The 15,528-nt window shown below is 48.9% G+C and overlaps 1 protein-coding gene across 4 annotated transcripts in view; it reads left to right on the plus strand.

Moving 5' to 3' along the window:
• The window catches only part of LOC146206846 (uncharacterized protein ZK1073.1), a 215,999-nt gene that overhangs the window by 62,612 nt on the left and 137,859 nt on the right, over positions 1–15,528 (plus strand). For 2 of the 4 annotated variants that reach the window (XM_084591608.1, XM_084591611.1), the window contains exons 2-3: positions 12,066–12,101; positions 14,561–14,590. The exons of 1 other annotated variant lie outside the window; for it this stretch is intronic. In XM_084591608.1, coding sequence (XP_084447734.1) covers positions 12,066–12,101; positions 14,561–14,590 — 66 coding nt within the window. The remainder of the gene's footprint in view (positions 1–12,065; positions 12,102–14,560; positions 14,591–15,528) is intronic. One more of the 4 variants, XM_084591609.1, reaches the window with a different exon arrangement.

Consider the following 15,528-nt stretch of genomic DNA (forward strand, 5'->3'; position numbering starts at 1 on the left):
TAGCCTGTGTCAATGTGATGCCGGGTACGTGTCACGGGAATGCCCCGTGAACCGTTGGGATCCGAAAAATCAAAGATGGAGGAATACGTGACCAGTAAGGCCTCCAAAGCGTCACGCTTTTCACCTGATAGAGAGCGGCTGATCATCCGATGCAGTTGTGAGTCAGGGGCTGGAGCGGAAGCAACTTCCCCAGGTGCATCAGTAACCAAAGCCACCGACTGAGCGTCGTCTTGGCTGCACGTCGCAATCTTCATACTCACAGACAAAACTACAGGTTGCGAAGAACAATTGATGGCCCACAGCCGTGAGTAGCCCTTGACCACCGACAGCAGGCAACGAGGAACCAGAATGTATTTCTTTGCACAGTTATAATGAAGCGGTGCCACTGTAGCGTCGAAGGTGTCGGAGGCACGGCTGGGGCACAAAACTGGGACGTACACCATAGACAGGGTTGGCACATTGATATCATCTGTTACGCAGAACACATCCTCATCCACGTGTGGCTCACATTCTCAAAAAGTCAGTACCTAAAATTATGTCATGCGTGCATCGCGGAAGCACTGCAAACTCCGCTGCCAATACCGTTCCACCCAGGGACACAGCACCTCCCCACCCGCGCCATGAAAACTCACATTTCTGTCCCAAACAAACATCACTTTATGTCCTAACCGCTTCTTAAAGGATAAACTCATTATTGAAATGGTTGCTCCGGCATCCACTAAAGCTATTGTCGCCATACCATCCACAAGCACATAGACCGTGTTTTTTAACATAACAGATAGAGAATTCTATTTCTACAGGCAGCGCACAGCCTCCAGCGGCCTGACCTCCAGCGGTCGCGCTGACTAGTTTTCCGGCAAAGGCGATGGAGGCCGCCGCCGTGGCCGTGGTGACGGAGAGCGGCGCACAGAAGATACGGGTGGTGGTGAATAACTTCGGTCGAAAGCAGGAGAGTGGCTGCGCGGTCCATCGGTCTGGGGACATACATACGAGGATAGGGGCCATTGCCAGGAGAGTCGCAGAAACGGTTACGTGGCGGAGCACGTTGGACGGGCCGATCGTAACGGGTGAGTGGGCGGCTGCGGCAGTATCGAGCTATGTGCCCCTCAATGCCGCAGCGGTGGCACACGGGGGTTGTTTCCTGGAGGTTCCGAAAAAACCTTATTCCCTGGAGGTTTCCGAAAAAACAGGGCGCATTGGGTAGCGAAAATCATCTTCAGGCCTTCGGGCTGGACGCCGGAAATAGCGAGCAGGTGGTGGTTGAGGACGGTACTCTTAATGCGGATCGTAGTGCGACGAGAAGTTAGCCGGGCGTGAGGCGTAGCAAGGCGTATGACCAGGGCTATCGAACCTTGGCGTCGGGCTGTTGGAGCAAGCGTCGGCGTGTGCCGTATTGATAGAATTCAGAACGGGTATCGAGGGGAGCAAGGAAGGAGCCCCTCAAGAGCCGACAACGTAAGAGAGCAAGAATGGTAGACACCGTGCAGGGGGCTCGAACCGCTGTAGGTCCTCGATAACTATTTGCCGGATCGTCGACGACACGTCCATGAAGCTGTCTTCAATGCTCGCCACAGAGGGAACGTTGTCGAGCTGCCCTTATTTTGGCTTTATGCGACGAGTCTTCAATGTCTCGATTGTGCGAACGTGCCGAATTACATCACAGACGGCTTTCAGGTCATCTTTGGCAATTAGAAAATTATAAACATCATCTGCGATGCCTTTCACAAGATGTCCTACTTTATCTTCCTTGGTCATATTAGCGCTTGCTGCTTTGCATAGCTTCAGGACTTCCTCTATGTATGTTGTGCAAGTTTCTCCCGGTAGCTGTGATCTGTGCGCGAGCGCGTGCTCAGCCCGCTTCCTTCGTGCAAGGGAGTCGCCAAAGCACTGGCGCAATTCGGTAACGAAACGGTCCCAGGTGGTAAGAGAGTCCTCGTGGTTTTCGAACCAAACCAGAGCGGTGTGTGTGAGGAAGGAAACCACGTTTGCAAGCTGAGCGGCGGTATGCAATCGGTTGTAGCGGCTCACCCGTTGGTCAACTACTACTCGTCGACGTCCACGCCTGCCGCTCCCGCGAAAGTCCGAGGCTCCCGATAGTGATGCGAGGAACCGTTCGCTGCGCCCGCAAGCCGGTCTTCAGCCTGTATCACCGCGTCACCACGGGCAGCTTGCGGCCCATTGGCCGATTGCATGGAGCTGGTTTGCGGTTCGAAGCCCGCGAGGCGACAACTCCGGCGAGACTCCAGTTGTATCAGTTCTGAGTGTAGCGCCAGGGATCGGTACCCAGCACCTCCACCACAATGTTCCGCCCTTAGAGTCGCGACCGAGAGGTTCTAGCCGGTTCAGTGCGCCAGGTACACACGGCCAGTGGGAAGCAACACAGGTGCCACAAGACAAAGGTCGAACGGGCGCGCACACTTCTTCCTTCTTTCCTCCTCCGTGGTCTGCTTGAGACCAAGTCCGTAACAATATATGTATATGTATATATATATATATGTGTGTGTGTGTGTGTGTGTGTGTGTGTGTGTGTGTGTGTGTGTGTGTGTGTGTGTGTGTGTGTGTGTGTGTGTGTGTGTGCGTGCGTGCGTGCGTGCGTGCGTGCGTGCGTGCGTGCGTGCGTGCGCGCGTGTGTGTGTGTGTGTGTGTGTGTGTGTGTGTGTGTGTGTGTGTGTGTGTGTGTGTGTGTGTGTGTGTGTGTGTGTGTGTGTGTGTGTGTGTGTGTGTGTGTGTGTGTGTGTGTGTGCGTGCGTGCGTGCGTGCGTGCGTGCGTGCGTGCGTGCGTGCGTGGGCAAATAAAAGAAGCCAACAGTCGGCGAGACCAAGGAAAGCATAGGGAATGTTTTTTAAATTTATTTTTAGTATTGTCCAAAACTAGTACATATATATAAATATATACATATATTTATTTTTTTAGTATTCACATCAATTATATATATATATATATATATATATATATATATATATATATATATATATAATATATATATATATATATATATATCGTGATGACCGCTAGCTGTTGACAATTGATGTGTCCTCGTTAGCTGTGGATTCACCATCGGGCATGGTGTTGATGCAGGTTGCTAGGGACTTCCTCTAAATCGCCTGTCAAATCCAAGCGCAAAGGGAATGAAAATAGGATAGATACCGTTCTCGGGAGGTCTCGGACGTCTTGTTATCTTTTCAACGTTGTGTTTCATTCCGTATTTCGTAAAGCACTCATTGATATCTTGTACGTCAGAATTAACTTACACCTGGTCTACTAGAGCATCAATTATCGTAACTGAAACGAATCCATCAACCAAATTTGAATAATGTGCAAGATAGTCAGTACAGTTATACGGATCAGGCCCAACGACACATCTTTGCGGATTATTATGAGCGAATTGATACTGGTCATGCATGCTTACAATCTATGGAATAATCGTCTGCTTGGTACCATCGGTTCAAAGTTTTGCATCGTAGCGCGTACTGCGCGTGAATTCCCATCATGGTCGATGTGCCTCGTCCGGCATATTTCGTGTAAGAAGCAAGGTGTAGAGATATAATACGATACAGTGACATCAGCCATGATGGAGCAATTAACCGAACACTGTGATCGCGTTGAAGGAAGCGATGAGGTGGTATAGGTGCAAAGCAGTGGCACCAGATGATTTTCACCCATGATCGTTCACCCCGGAATCTCACCTTACCCATTAAGGCCTGGTATATATGAAGCAGAAACCACTTAATAATTAAATGAGTTTCTGCTGAAGTTTACAGCGAGAAAACAGGCAAAAAAAACATTGTCAAAATTGAAGAAATGACATCGACCGTCAACTGTCAAGCTAAATCGTCATGTTTGTTTTATTTTTCAGTTTATTTTTTTATTTGCCTTCGTTTCGCTTTAAGGGCATTATTGTTGAAACGCGTTCAAGGCACAACTAAGCGTTTTGTCACAACCCTGCTGCGTTTGCCTTTCCTTGGAATCCTGTCTGTTGCCATTGGCTACCATCTGTTGTTTCGCCTTCGCATTGCATGCTCCTCTTTCTTCTTGCATTAGGAATTAACGGCGTTTGCACCCACACGCTTCCTGTATTTTGGCATACACCTATTCGCTGCTTTGTCCTCAACTTAAGAAACTCCATTTTTGCTAGCTTCTGCGCCTTTTCCCCAGAGTGAGTAGCGGTAGTGCACAGGTAGTCTATGCTTTCTTCTCGAGGGATACCGGTGAACTTCCAGTCATAATCCGAGAGTACTTGCCAAATTTTCACCATCCCAAATATTTTCTAGTTCCAGTAATTTCCAGAGTATAGTCTGTATACTAGACATGTTTAAAGTTTGAAACTTTACGCGTTGGAATGTACGGACTATAAATTTTTGTGACCGTTTTTCAGGGGCGGACACAGTAATCGCAACACGAGCGGAATAAGAAACATTGCAAGTAAAATAGTCAGAAGCGTGTGAGAATGCGGAAGCGTCGCACGTTTTGTGGCTGCACGTTTGCTGCAAATGCCTCTAAATGTATTAAAGCAGTTTCTTATAACGTGTTTATTGCACACAAGATCGGCGATTACCCAGTCGCTACAAAGCAACGAAAATTTGACCTAGTAACAAGACGTAGGGGAGTGCATTTCATCTGTGTTTATGCCAAGCCACGAGGGCACTCCACTGCTCAAACTTCAAATCCCGCTTTTTGATGGAGATGAAAAGCAGTGCTACCGCGCGATGCGCTTTAAAGAACTCCAGGTGGAAAAAAATTGCGAAGTCCTCCATTACGACGTCTCTCATAGCCTGAGTAGCCTTGGGACGTTAAATCGTATAAACGAAATCAAACTATCATATGGATTATTTGGCGCGATACTGCGAGACCTGCTTTCATCAATCACTGCGTAGGTGCCGCCTCCACAGTAGCATCCCAAGATTATTATTTTCACAGCTTTCTTGTTCACAGGTGGTGGAAACTGTGCGATCGCAGCTGTTTTCTCCGGGTCTCAGCTGTTTTCTTCATCCTTGCTAGCGATGTGACCTAAGAATCGCCGTTCCTCGTAGGCAAAGTGGCATTTCTCTCCTATCAAAGTTAGCCCTGATGACTTGATAGCTTCTAGCACTGTCCAAAGCCTTTTCAGGTGATCTTCAAAGCTCGAGAAGAAGATAACGGCATCATTCAAGTATACCAGAAAAATTTTCCACTTCAAACCCGCCAGCACAGTGTCCGTTACTTGTTGAAACATCGCTGGTGCGGAGCAGATGCCACATGGCATCACAAGCTTGAACTCGAAAAGGCCGTTTGATGTGATGAATGCGGTCTTCTCGCGATCTCTTTCATCGACCTCAATTTGCCAATAACCGCTCGTCAGGTCCATCGATGAGAAGTACCTTGAATTGCACAACCGGCCCAGTGTGTCGTCTATGCGAGGGAGAGGGCAAACATTCTTCTTCGCCATGCTGTTTAGATGGCAGTAATCGACGCAGAAACAGTGCCCCGTCTTTCTTCTTCACCAGAACGACTGGTGCAACTCGGGGCTCCTTGATGGCTGGATAACGTCGTCACGAAAATGTCATCCACTTGCTCGCGGATGACGGAGTTCTCGCGGCGATACGCGATAGGGGCTTTGGCGCAGAGGTCGGGCGTGTTCGTCCGTCATAATGCAGTGCTTGGCAAATTGTGTGCGTGGGAAGTTCGATGATACTGAGAAGCACTCGCTGTAGCTTCGAAGAAGACTGTGAATCTGGTCTTTTCTGCGATATGCTAATGCCGGGTTCATGTCAAACGTAGGATGACGAAATTGGTCAGGTGTATCTTCCAGGGTTGGTCGGGGAGGGCAAATACATATCGGATGTCCGCTAATTTGTCGAGAAAAGCGATCGTTGTGCCCTTCTTCAGGTGCGGGTATTCTTCGGTGAAGTTCGTGGCCAGTACCAGAGCTTGTCCATGACGGAAATGAATGATGACTCTTGCGATGTCAAGCCCTCTATCCAGTAACAACTTGGTGTTTGCTTCGATGACACTTTCGTTGGTTTCGATGTCTGCGCTACCCACGTAGACTATGACGCTTGATCAAGCCGGAACTGTCAATTCTCCGTCGAGGGCGTTTAGAGCAACAAGTTGCGTCGAAGTCGTCGTTGCAGGTAATGCTTTGTCGATCGACAGCTGGATGGGCTTGGATCGGAGGCCGATGATCGCGTTATGCTCATTTAGAAAGTCCATGCCCCAAATCACGTCGCTCTAGCACTGCTGCTGGACCACATTGCTGGTAGGATAAGTGCGTCAATTCACTGTTACTCTTGCGGTGCATCGTCACGAAGGAGTAATGAGGTTACCACCAGCGGTCGAAATAGTTTCCTCTCTTTGCCATCCCAAGCGGTAGTTACTTTCCTAAGCCTGGAAGCAAACGGCACACTGATGACTGAATAGTCGGCTCCCTCCGGTATCTACTAGGGCGGTGAGACTGTACGACCGTCGACAGCAACTTCAAGGTCGCTTGTTCGCGTCCTCGCATTTCACGTGGGTCTTGTTCTCCGATCTCGGCTCCGTCGTTTACTGATGTCATGGCCGGGGCACACTGTTGTGACTTCACTGGGCGGTTTTGTCGGCTTGCACTGTGGTCGTGCTGTCTCGATATTGTGATCGTCGAGGTAGTCTTCAGAGGGTGCGTCGTCGTAAACGCGGTGTCGTCATCTCTCGTCGTCGGCGGAGGATATTCGGTTTTTCGCTCTTGAGCACCTCATTCCAAAGGTTGGTGCCTTTACTTTCCCCTACGGGGGCTAGGAATCTTTCCTTGTACTTAACCGCCACCCAGCGACGTAAATCGGGCGTTGTACGGCGAAGGGGAGAGTGATAGACGTCTTGGCGACACGTGGTCTCCCCTCCGGAGGAAGTCCTCGATTTCTTCTGGTCGCTCGCCAGGACGGGGTCATGGGGCGTCGATGGCGAAGCCACGCAGGCCGATACACCGGTAGGGACAGTGACGGAAGATGTGTCCAACCTCACTACAATGGAAGCATTGTGGTCGGTTGTTAGATGTTCTCCAGGTGTCGCATTTCCTGGGGCTTGAGGGTCGTTTGTAAACTTGGCGGGCGGGGGCCAAGTGTCAGTGTTTGGGTGAAGCTTGTTCGCGTCGAGGGGGTTTGGTGGGTTACGTCGAGGTGCAGGATGGCGTGCGGCAGCGGCGTAGCTCATGGGGTTGCTGCATTGTATCCGTCGCGGTAGAACTCCTAAGCGCCTGCTGCCCTTCTTCACGGACGACGTCCACAAGTGCCGCTACTTGAGGTTGCTGGAATGGTGGAAGCAGACGGCGCCGCTCTTCCCGAACGACCTCACGGATAAGGTCTCGCAAGTTGTCTGCGCTTCTAGGTGACACGTCGTAGGGGCTTACATACACCGCTTCAAGTGGTCAGCTGTATTGGCGCATACGGGCCTCAATTGTTGTCTCGATAGACGACGCTTCTTTTTCGAATTCGGCCACGGTTGCTGGCGGATTTCTAGCAAGGCCTGCAAAAAGCGATTCCTTCACACCTCTCATTAACAGTTTCACTTTCTCCACCTCCAGCATGTTTGGGTTTGGTGAAAGAGGAGCTTCATTTCCTCGACTTAAGCGAGGACAGACTCTTTTCGGAGCAGAGCTCTTGATTGGAGGAGGACTTGGGCTCTTTTTTTTTCGGACGGAACTTGACAAGGCCGTCACAAACTCCGCTTTGAATATCTTCCACAAAGAAGTCTCACTGTTTTCGAACCAGGTTCGTGCAGGCCTTTGGAGAGCAAAGTTGACTTGCCTGAGTTTCGAAGCGTACTTCCAGCCACTCAATACTGCCACGCGGTCGAAAAGGTTCATTCAGTCTTCCGCGTCTTCAGTTCGCAGTCCTTGGAAGATTAGGGCTGCCGGGGCTGCACGAAGTCAACCGGTGCTGTAGACTGGGCCAGTGTCAATATTGGGGCCTTCTTCCGGGGTCGAACGGGGTTCGGCGGCAGACCATGTTCGGGTTGGAGCATTTGAAGTCGGCAGCTGGCTCGGTGACTTTTAGGCTGGTCCCGCTGGGCGACAGGAACGATGCTGCGGAGTTGATTTCAAAAGGTAGGCCAGATATCAAAGGGCAGCATTTCTACCAGATGTCATGTGGTGGTGACAAGGCCGTAGGCAGCAAAGGAGAAGACGGGCATAATCGCACTGAAATCAATTCTTTATTGGGCATACCTGCGCCCTCAAAGTAACTGAACAACAGGCCGGCGCCGATTGCAGCAAACGTGCTCGCTGGTCGTCGAATTACGAATGCCGTCACTCTGACACTCAATTTAAAGGTGGTGAGGAAGCATCCAGATAAAGCCGCAAACGGTGACTAGTATAACCTAGAACATTGCAGAAACACACGTGAGTGGCCGGAATTTAGAAACACATTTCGGCGCATATTGCGCGATAAAAGAACTGCATGATAATCTTGCTTCTCGCGTTAATGAGCATGAACAAACAAAGAATGCAGAATTGCACCGCATGCCAGAATCAGAGTTATAAGGCCGTATGCCGGCGGCTGTCAAAAAAAGAACAAATAATGATTTGAATGGTTTGCGGCAATATCAAGGTCAATGTACAACTGGTCGCGCAACTTGGAAGAAAACGCGTGCAGCTGCCTACTGCCAGCGGCATCAACTCGATGATGAGGGCTCCTGCGAACTGTGAGGCAAATTACTAGCTTACAGAAAATAACATCTGCCAGAACTCCAAAGAACTAGAAAGTAAACATAATATTCGCGCTCAAGAATGAATGCAGTTTTTGTTTCTTGCGTAAGAAAAAACGTGTCACATTTTTAATAATATTTTAACTTGTTTCTAACGGCCTCTCTCGGCCACTTATTATCCGCTGCGTAGTTGCCCAAAGCTCAGATATGGCTCGGACCAAAGCGTTTTTCATCCGCGGAATGGGTGCGTCGTCGGCCCCGGTTCAACGTTCATCGTTGCGTGCTGCGTACAGAGTGGGTTATCTGTAACAAACAGTCAGTATTTCATTCTGCTGGTTGAGGTAGAGCTTTACAGCAAGGCGAAGACTGTCTGTGCTCGATGAGAAACTGGTTGCCGCTGCATGTGCGCATTTCCGGACGATGGGACAATGCTGCGTCACAGCTCGGCGGCTCGGCTCGGCCTCCCAGGCACGTCGCAAAAGTGGTGGCTTGTTTTACGGATACACGTCTGAATGAGCGGCGTATCGCTGCATGTTTTAATTGAACGATGAAGGTGAGATTTTATTGCCCCCAAGACGCGTGCCGCATTGATCTAAGCCTTCCGTTCCGCTCCCTTTGCTGCGTGTTTTGCTTGCTGTGTCGTATTACCGCACCAACGTTCGCTGAACGTGCTTTAGCTGTTATTACAGTGATGTTCCTATTGTCAATGGGATGCTTAACATGTTAAATGCTTAAGTTGTAAATTTCTAACCTCACATTGACTCCTTTTAGTGGCAAATGAAGCGCGAGTAAAATATGGGAATCATGAACAGGGCGAGATTTATTGGAGCGAAGCTATATCTAGATATTTTCACTTCTCAGACGCATTAACTTCTAAATACTAGCAATCCCAATTTGAATTGCTTACCTAAGCTCTTACAGGTTGGCGTTCCAGCGCTAGCGTTAGTTATTCCGTTCGTTAGTTTTTGTTGTTCTTTGACGCTGATATGTACTTTGTTTGTTAGCAAGATCTTTCACCCTTTTATAATCTCACCGCGTCTCGTTTGGAGAACTACGCTCAGGAATTTTTGTTATCACGAGGATTTCATGAAGACCGTGACGAATGAGCGGTGGTCGCTCTCCTACACTTAAAGATTTCATTGTCGTGAAGCGTCTATGTAAGTAATCGTGAATTAATAAAGCCTGGCTTTCTATGCAGTACAGCTTCACTCATTTATGCCCTTAGTGAAATGCCTCAAGCCATGTGGTTCTATCCATGTGCTTGCCGAATTCACTTGAAGGCCCTTGTTCACAAACGTGCCCAAAGAAATAAGCCCCAGAATGCGTTTACATGACGCGCGACGAAAGACTAGGCTAACGACGACGGAGGCAGAACGATGCTATGATAAGGTGGTTAAAGATGCCGTAACATTTCAGTTAACGTAAAACTTGACAGTAGAAATCCATGTCAAGTAAAGTTGGCTGAACAGTTACGGTGTCCATTTTTCTGCCTTATCCGAGCATCGTTCTGCCTCCGTCGTTGTTGGCCTTGTTTTTCGTTCATAAGTAAAAAGACAATCAAATTCCCCGCCAAAAGTACGTTACTGTGACGTCACAAGCAACGTCACGTGTTTGTTGTGCCTCACAGTTCGCAGGGGGCACTGGGAAACTAAAGCCTCGCTCAGAGTCGACACGCAGGCTTCTATGGGAGTTACGCTACCATTTGTTCTTCTACCATGCTAAAGCCTCGCTCAGAGTCGACACGCAGGCTTCTATGGGAGTTACGCTACCATTTGTTCTTCTACCATGCTAAAGCCTCGCTCAGAGTCGACACGCAGGCTTCTATGGGAGTTACGCTACCATTTGTTCTTCTACCATGCTAAAGCCTCGCTCAGAGTCGACACGCAGGCTTCTATGGGAGTTACGCTACCATTTGTTCTTCTACCATGCTAAAGCCTCGCTCAGAGTCGACACGCAGGCTTCTATGGGAGTTACGCTACCATTTGTTCTTCTACCATGCTAAAGCCTCGCTCAGAGTCGACACGCAGGCTTCTATGGGAGTTACGCTACCATTTGTTCTTCTACCATGCTAAAGCCTCGCTCAGAGTCGACACGCAGGCTTCTATGGGAGTTACGCTACCATTTGTTCTTCTACCGTGCTAAAGCCTCGCTCAGAGTCGACACGCAGGCTTCTATGGGAGTTACGCTACCATTTGTTCTTCTACCATGCTAAAGCCTCGCTCAGAGTCGACACGCAGGCTTCTATGGGAGTTACGCTACCATTTGTTCTTCTACCATGCTAAAGCCTCGCTCAGAGTCGACACGCAGGCTTCTATGGGAGTTACGCTACCATTTGTTCTTCTACCATGCTAAAGCCTCGCTCAGAGTCGACACGCAGGCTTCTATGGGAGTTACGCTACCATTTGTTCTTCTACCATGGCAATATTCTCCGCGCTCAAGTCGGCGTATTTCCTTTGTCTTTGTCAGTTCGTGTTGTGTCCTGTATATTTGGTGCAGTGAGCAAGGGTATTTTTGTGGCGTTTATTTGTGTAAATAGGCTAATCAATGGCTGTCTTAAGTGGGTTTTCATTGTAATAGGTAGCACCGCAAAATCCTATCGCACATTACACCCATGTAAACATTTAGCGGAATACCGGAGAGTTTTTTGCACTGTTTGGCAAGAGAAACCAATACCGGGAAATACGCAGAAGCAGGACACGTGCTTCGTTATTTTAGATCTGTTTGTCTTCCTGTAGAATGTTTATGTTCTCCGCTTTGTTCCTTAGCCTAGAGCTGCCACCAATGCTGGCTAGCCGAAATGTGCCACACCGGCCGCATGTCGCCCTCTTGTTCCGTGTTCACGACGCTTCTGTTCGTGAATGCAACCCACTGCGGAAGCTACTTTTTAAAATTATTGATAATTTGTCCCAGAGCACACTCTTGATATTTTTGTCTAGATATTTTATTTACCATTTTGCTGTCTGTTGCCTTCAGTGAATGTGCGACGTAGGTGCAGCCAAATTTTTGCATCTTGGACTAAGCAGTCGACCTCTCTTGGTGAGTCCAAGCGAGACCGAACTTGGACTCGCGTCTTAACTCGCCGGATGAAGGCATCCATCTGCATGCGCCCCCAAGGTGCAGGCAGTTCGGGCCATTTCACTGAAATGAAGACTTCGTGGTCACGTGTTGTCTGCTTCCGTGGTGCCATGCAAGTTAGAGAGCAGTGGAAAATACTACTCGCTTTTCTTTTACTTGGCATCCAAGGAAAACTTGCTTAAGAGAAAAGAAACTTTGTAAGGTTACCATGGGATAGCTTACAGTTTTTCAAAGAATATCGGGAACATGCCTTCAAGGTGTCTTAAGGAATTAGTCTTTGTAACAGCGTTAATTCCGCGCGCATTGACGTTTCCTCTTTCCTTTGTCTTTCCTTCAGGCTCGGACCCCGGCGTGCCGTAAAGGTTGCCTCAGGGTAACTATATGTGTGGGTTGCTGTGGCACTAACTGGTCCCGCTTCTAACCGCTCCATAGTGGACGTAATTCACTTCTATTTTTGTGTGTGTCTCTTGATCTGTGGAGCTATGACGCACAAATCTGTGTTGGTCATGTGCCTGCTAATTGCGCATGAGCAGTCCTACGACGGAACCATTTTGTATTGTGAACCGCACTGTGGAGTCCGGCGGTATTGTCACTCGTGAAATGAGTTCATTCACCGTGCTGAGCGTTCCTGGAGTAGCGCTTGACATTTGAGCAACGTGCCTGGCAATTGTGGAAATTCGGTCACCACCAGGTAGTGGCCGGGGCAGCAAATTTAATGGCGCATCGAGAAGAACGTAAAGGGCACTTTTCCAGTCATATAGATGGTGTATTTATCCAAATGCATTATGATGCATGGTTGTTGTTTCTTTTTGCGTGTCAGGCTGCAGCTGTTTTGTTGATCTCAGCGGTGGCTTCGGGAAATGGTTAGTTTTATAGCCAAAATTTCGTGGCAAATTTATGTTTGAACTCACTCGTGGCCCTTTGTCCAGAGCTTTCCCACTCGAGGCACATAAATAGGAGACACTATAAGAATGAACTGACCACGCACTGACACCTGCAGTGTACCAAGTAGGCATCTGTCAACTACTGAAGCGGACCGTGTGCGCAGTTTTGGCGCACCTTTTACCGAGGGCCTCAAATGAACACCTCGATACAGTAGTATTTAAGAAAATCCTGAAGAAACTGTTAGCTCTCCTGACGTAAATGACTGATTTTGGTCTAGACCTTGTCTCAGTATCCTGCAACAATAGTTGCCACAAATTGCCGCTCCTCAATAGCGCTGAATAGATGGCAATTTAGTAAAAAGGAAAGACCACGCGCGCAAAGAAAGCACTTCCTTAAGCGAATTTGGTTACTTAAACAGGTAGCAGGTAATTTTTATTATTCAGCTTATTAGTTTTTGAGGTGCATAAATTTCAAACAGCAGCCAACTTCACCCGCAACGGTGTGGTGAGACCAAGGATATCTAGAAAAAGTAAGAAAATAAGTAGACGCCACTCACCCAGAAACAAATTTATATGCTTCGCTGCTGCAGCAGAAGGGAGTTTTGTACAGGAGTTGTGCTTATTCACAGCTGATATTCCCCGTTGTGTTTTCACTCGTATTCGTGCTTAGAGAAATCGCACATTCAGAGTTATGACCACTTTTCATGGACATAGAAACTTGTGAGAGCTCCCCAGGTCGAGCACCCTGGCAGGCTCTTCTTGAATCCCGCTTTCTGCAAGCGCCGTATACGACTTAGCATTTCTGTTCTGCACTTCAATTTAGTTCCCTCATAGCAAAAGAAATCAATGGCCCTCGCACCTTTGTGGGTGTCGTTTGCTTGTCTTCATGGCTAGAATTCTACCCCGTGTACGGACTTGCCGTAACCTCCCCCAACGTTCTTTCGGAGCGGTTCCTGTAGTAAGATGACCACTACACTAAACGAGGGCAGCGGGGAGGGGACTCGTTTTTATTATTACACCAAGCATTATTCAATGCTTCCCTAATAACCTTATGCAAATGTTCAAGGGCAAGTCGTGGAGCATTGTTCTCTAGTAATGACATTAAGAGTCTGGCTTGGGCAGCTTCAGTCGGACTCGTGAAAGCACGGACGCTTCTCGGAAAGACTGCGACTGCTCAGCTGCGGCGCGATCGCGTCTGGCCGCTGCCTGCAGCTGCGGTCCGCGCCCCTTCAGTCCGAATAGGCGCAAGTCGCATTTTTTCCTCAGGTAACGTATGCCGAGTTTGCATCGTCATTGAAAGTGTCGCCATCTCCCCGGCCTCGAGTCATCTGATTGGTGGGAACGCAGGAACCGGAAGGTGTCGTAACATCCTGTCGACGTTTTCACCAGTCAGATGACTCGAGGTCAGAGAGATATCTGAACTTTCAATAACGACGCAAACTCGAAATAAAGCGACAGCCCTGTGCACCGAGCGCGTACTTACCGACGCCACGCAGTGCATAATCACGTGGAATGACGAGTCGAACAATGCCCTTTAGTTTATCGGTGGTGCCTTAAGGCATTTGGTCGCGCCAACATCCGCCGCCTCCGCAGTAAATGCATTTTTCTATAAAATAAATCGCGCTTGCGCGCCCAATACGCACCCTATACGTGCGACCAGAGACACAAGGCTAGCGTTATATTTCATCTCTAAACTGGGAAAAGCAGAGCTTTGCAAACAAGTAACCCCTCTCACCAACTCTTATTCTCCAAGCAAGTACTAATTTACTGACATAAACATGGTGGGCATTTCATAAGGCCACAAGAGAACGTTGTGTGTGCGCCCAGGTTTAGCCAGCGTCAAGGCAGCTCATTTCAATGTGGCAGCCACCATTTGTGAACAGTTTCTGGCTGTGCCTCATTCGCGCAAGCTGAACGTGTTTGACGGCTTTCGTTTGCTTGCTTCCAGGACATCCAGGAACACGAGGATTCAATTATGGTACGTACCGTTGCATTGCGCCCTCCGTAGGCCAGTTCCCTCTCTTGCCTGGGCGTAGCCCCACATTTAAACGCTCAAGAGACCACCCAGCGAAAAAATACCTCGCAGGTTTTCTGCATTGTATGGCATGGCAACGAGATGTCATCAAAAAGTTGACACTCATAAAAGTAGTTTCCTTTTTAGCTCGGGAATTGCTTGCCGCTCTATGCACCTTTCAACGTCCGGCGGTGCAGTGAGGGATTCAGTTCTTTCTGGCCAATCGCAACACTTTGGATGAGGAAAACGCGGCAGAGACGCCGAAGGCATCCTGAATGCTTGAGCAATAGGCGGCCTACGTTCAATGGGCTTCTCTTGCCACAGTGTTCTGACTTGAAGTGCTTGTTAGCACATTTGGCCATGGACTGAACAAGCATGCGTCCTTTGCAGCAGCTCTCCCGCTTTGTAGTTCTGCGCACGTTGTCTTTGTTCGTTTTGTGCACTGTCCTTTTCTTCCCCGATCCTCTTGCACGACACTAGCAGCATCTCCACCGAAGGACTCTCTGTGGAGCCGGATGGTCGTTTCCAGAGGCCACCCCTAGTGAGCCATGCGAGAGCACCACTCGGGGGGGGGGGGGGAGGGGGGGAGTGCTTCGTGCCAAAGGTTCCGCGCTACCCTCTCTGCAGCCGTTCGGCGTTGCCGGAAAAGGTGGAATAGTGGGGCGCAGCCGCGGAGTTAAATTGCACCCCCCAGCATAGATTTGGATGCTGTACGCGCGCGGTTGTTATACCAACAGCCAGAGTTGTACACTTTCAGATTTCTTTTCCTACGGAATCCATGGCGTAGCTAATTGGAAAGAACAGGAATGGTAAACTTTTCAGGGGTGACATGCACAGCGACATGTACGCCGTTCAAAAAAAAAAGAACGGAGTCTTGGAAGAAGCGATTTATTTAACAATAA

Source organism: Amblyomma maculatum, chromosome 1 (genome assembly GCF_055883805.1).
Source record: "Amblyomma maculatum isolate TAMU_Amacu chromosome 1, ASM5588380v1, whole genome shotgun sequence".
In the NCBI taxonomy this organism is placed as follows: domain Eukaryota; kingdom Metazoa; phylum Arthropoda; class Arachnida; order Ixodida; family Ixodidae; genus Amblyomma; species Amblyomma maculatum.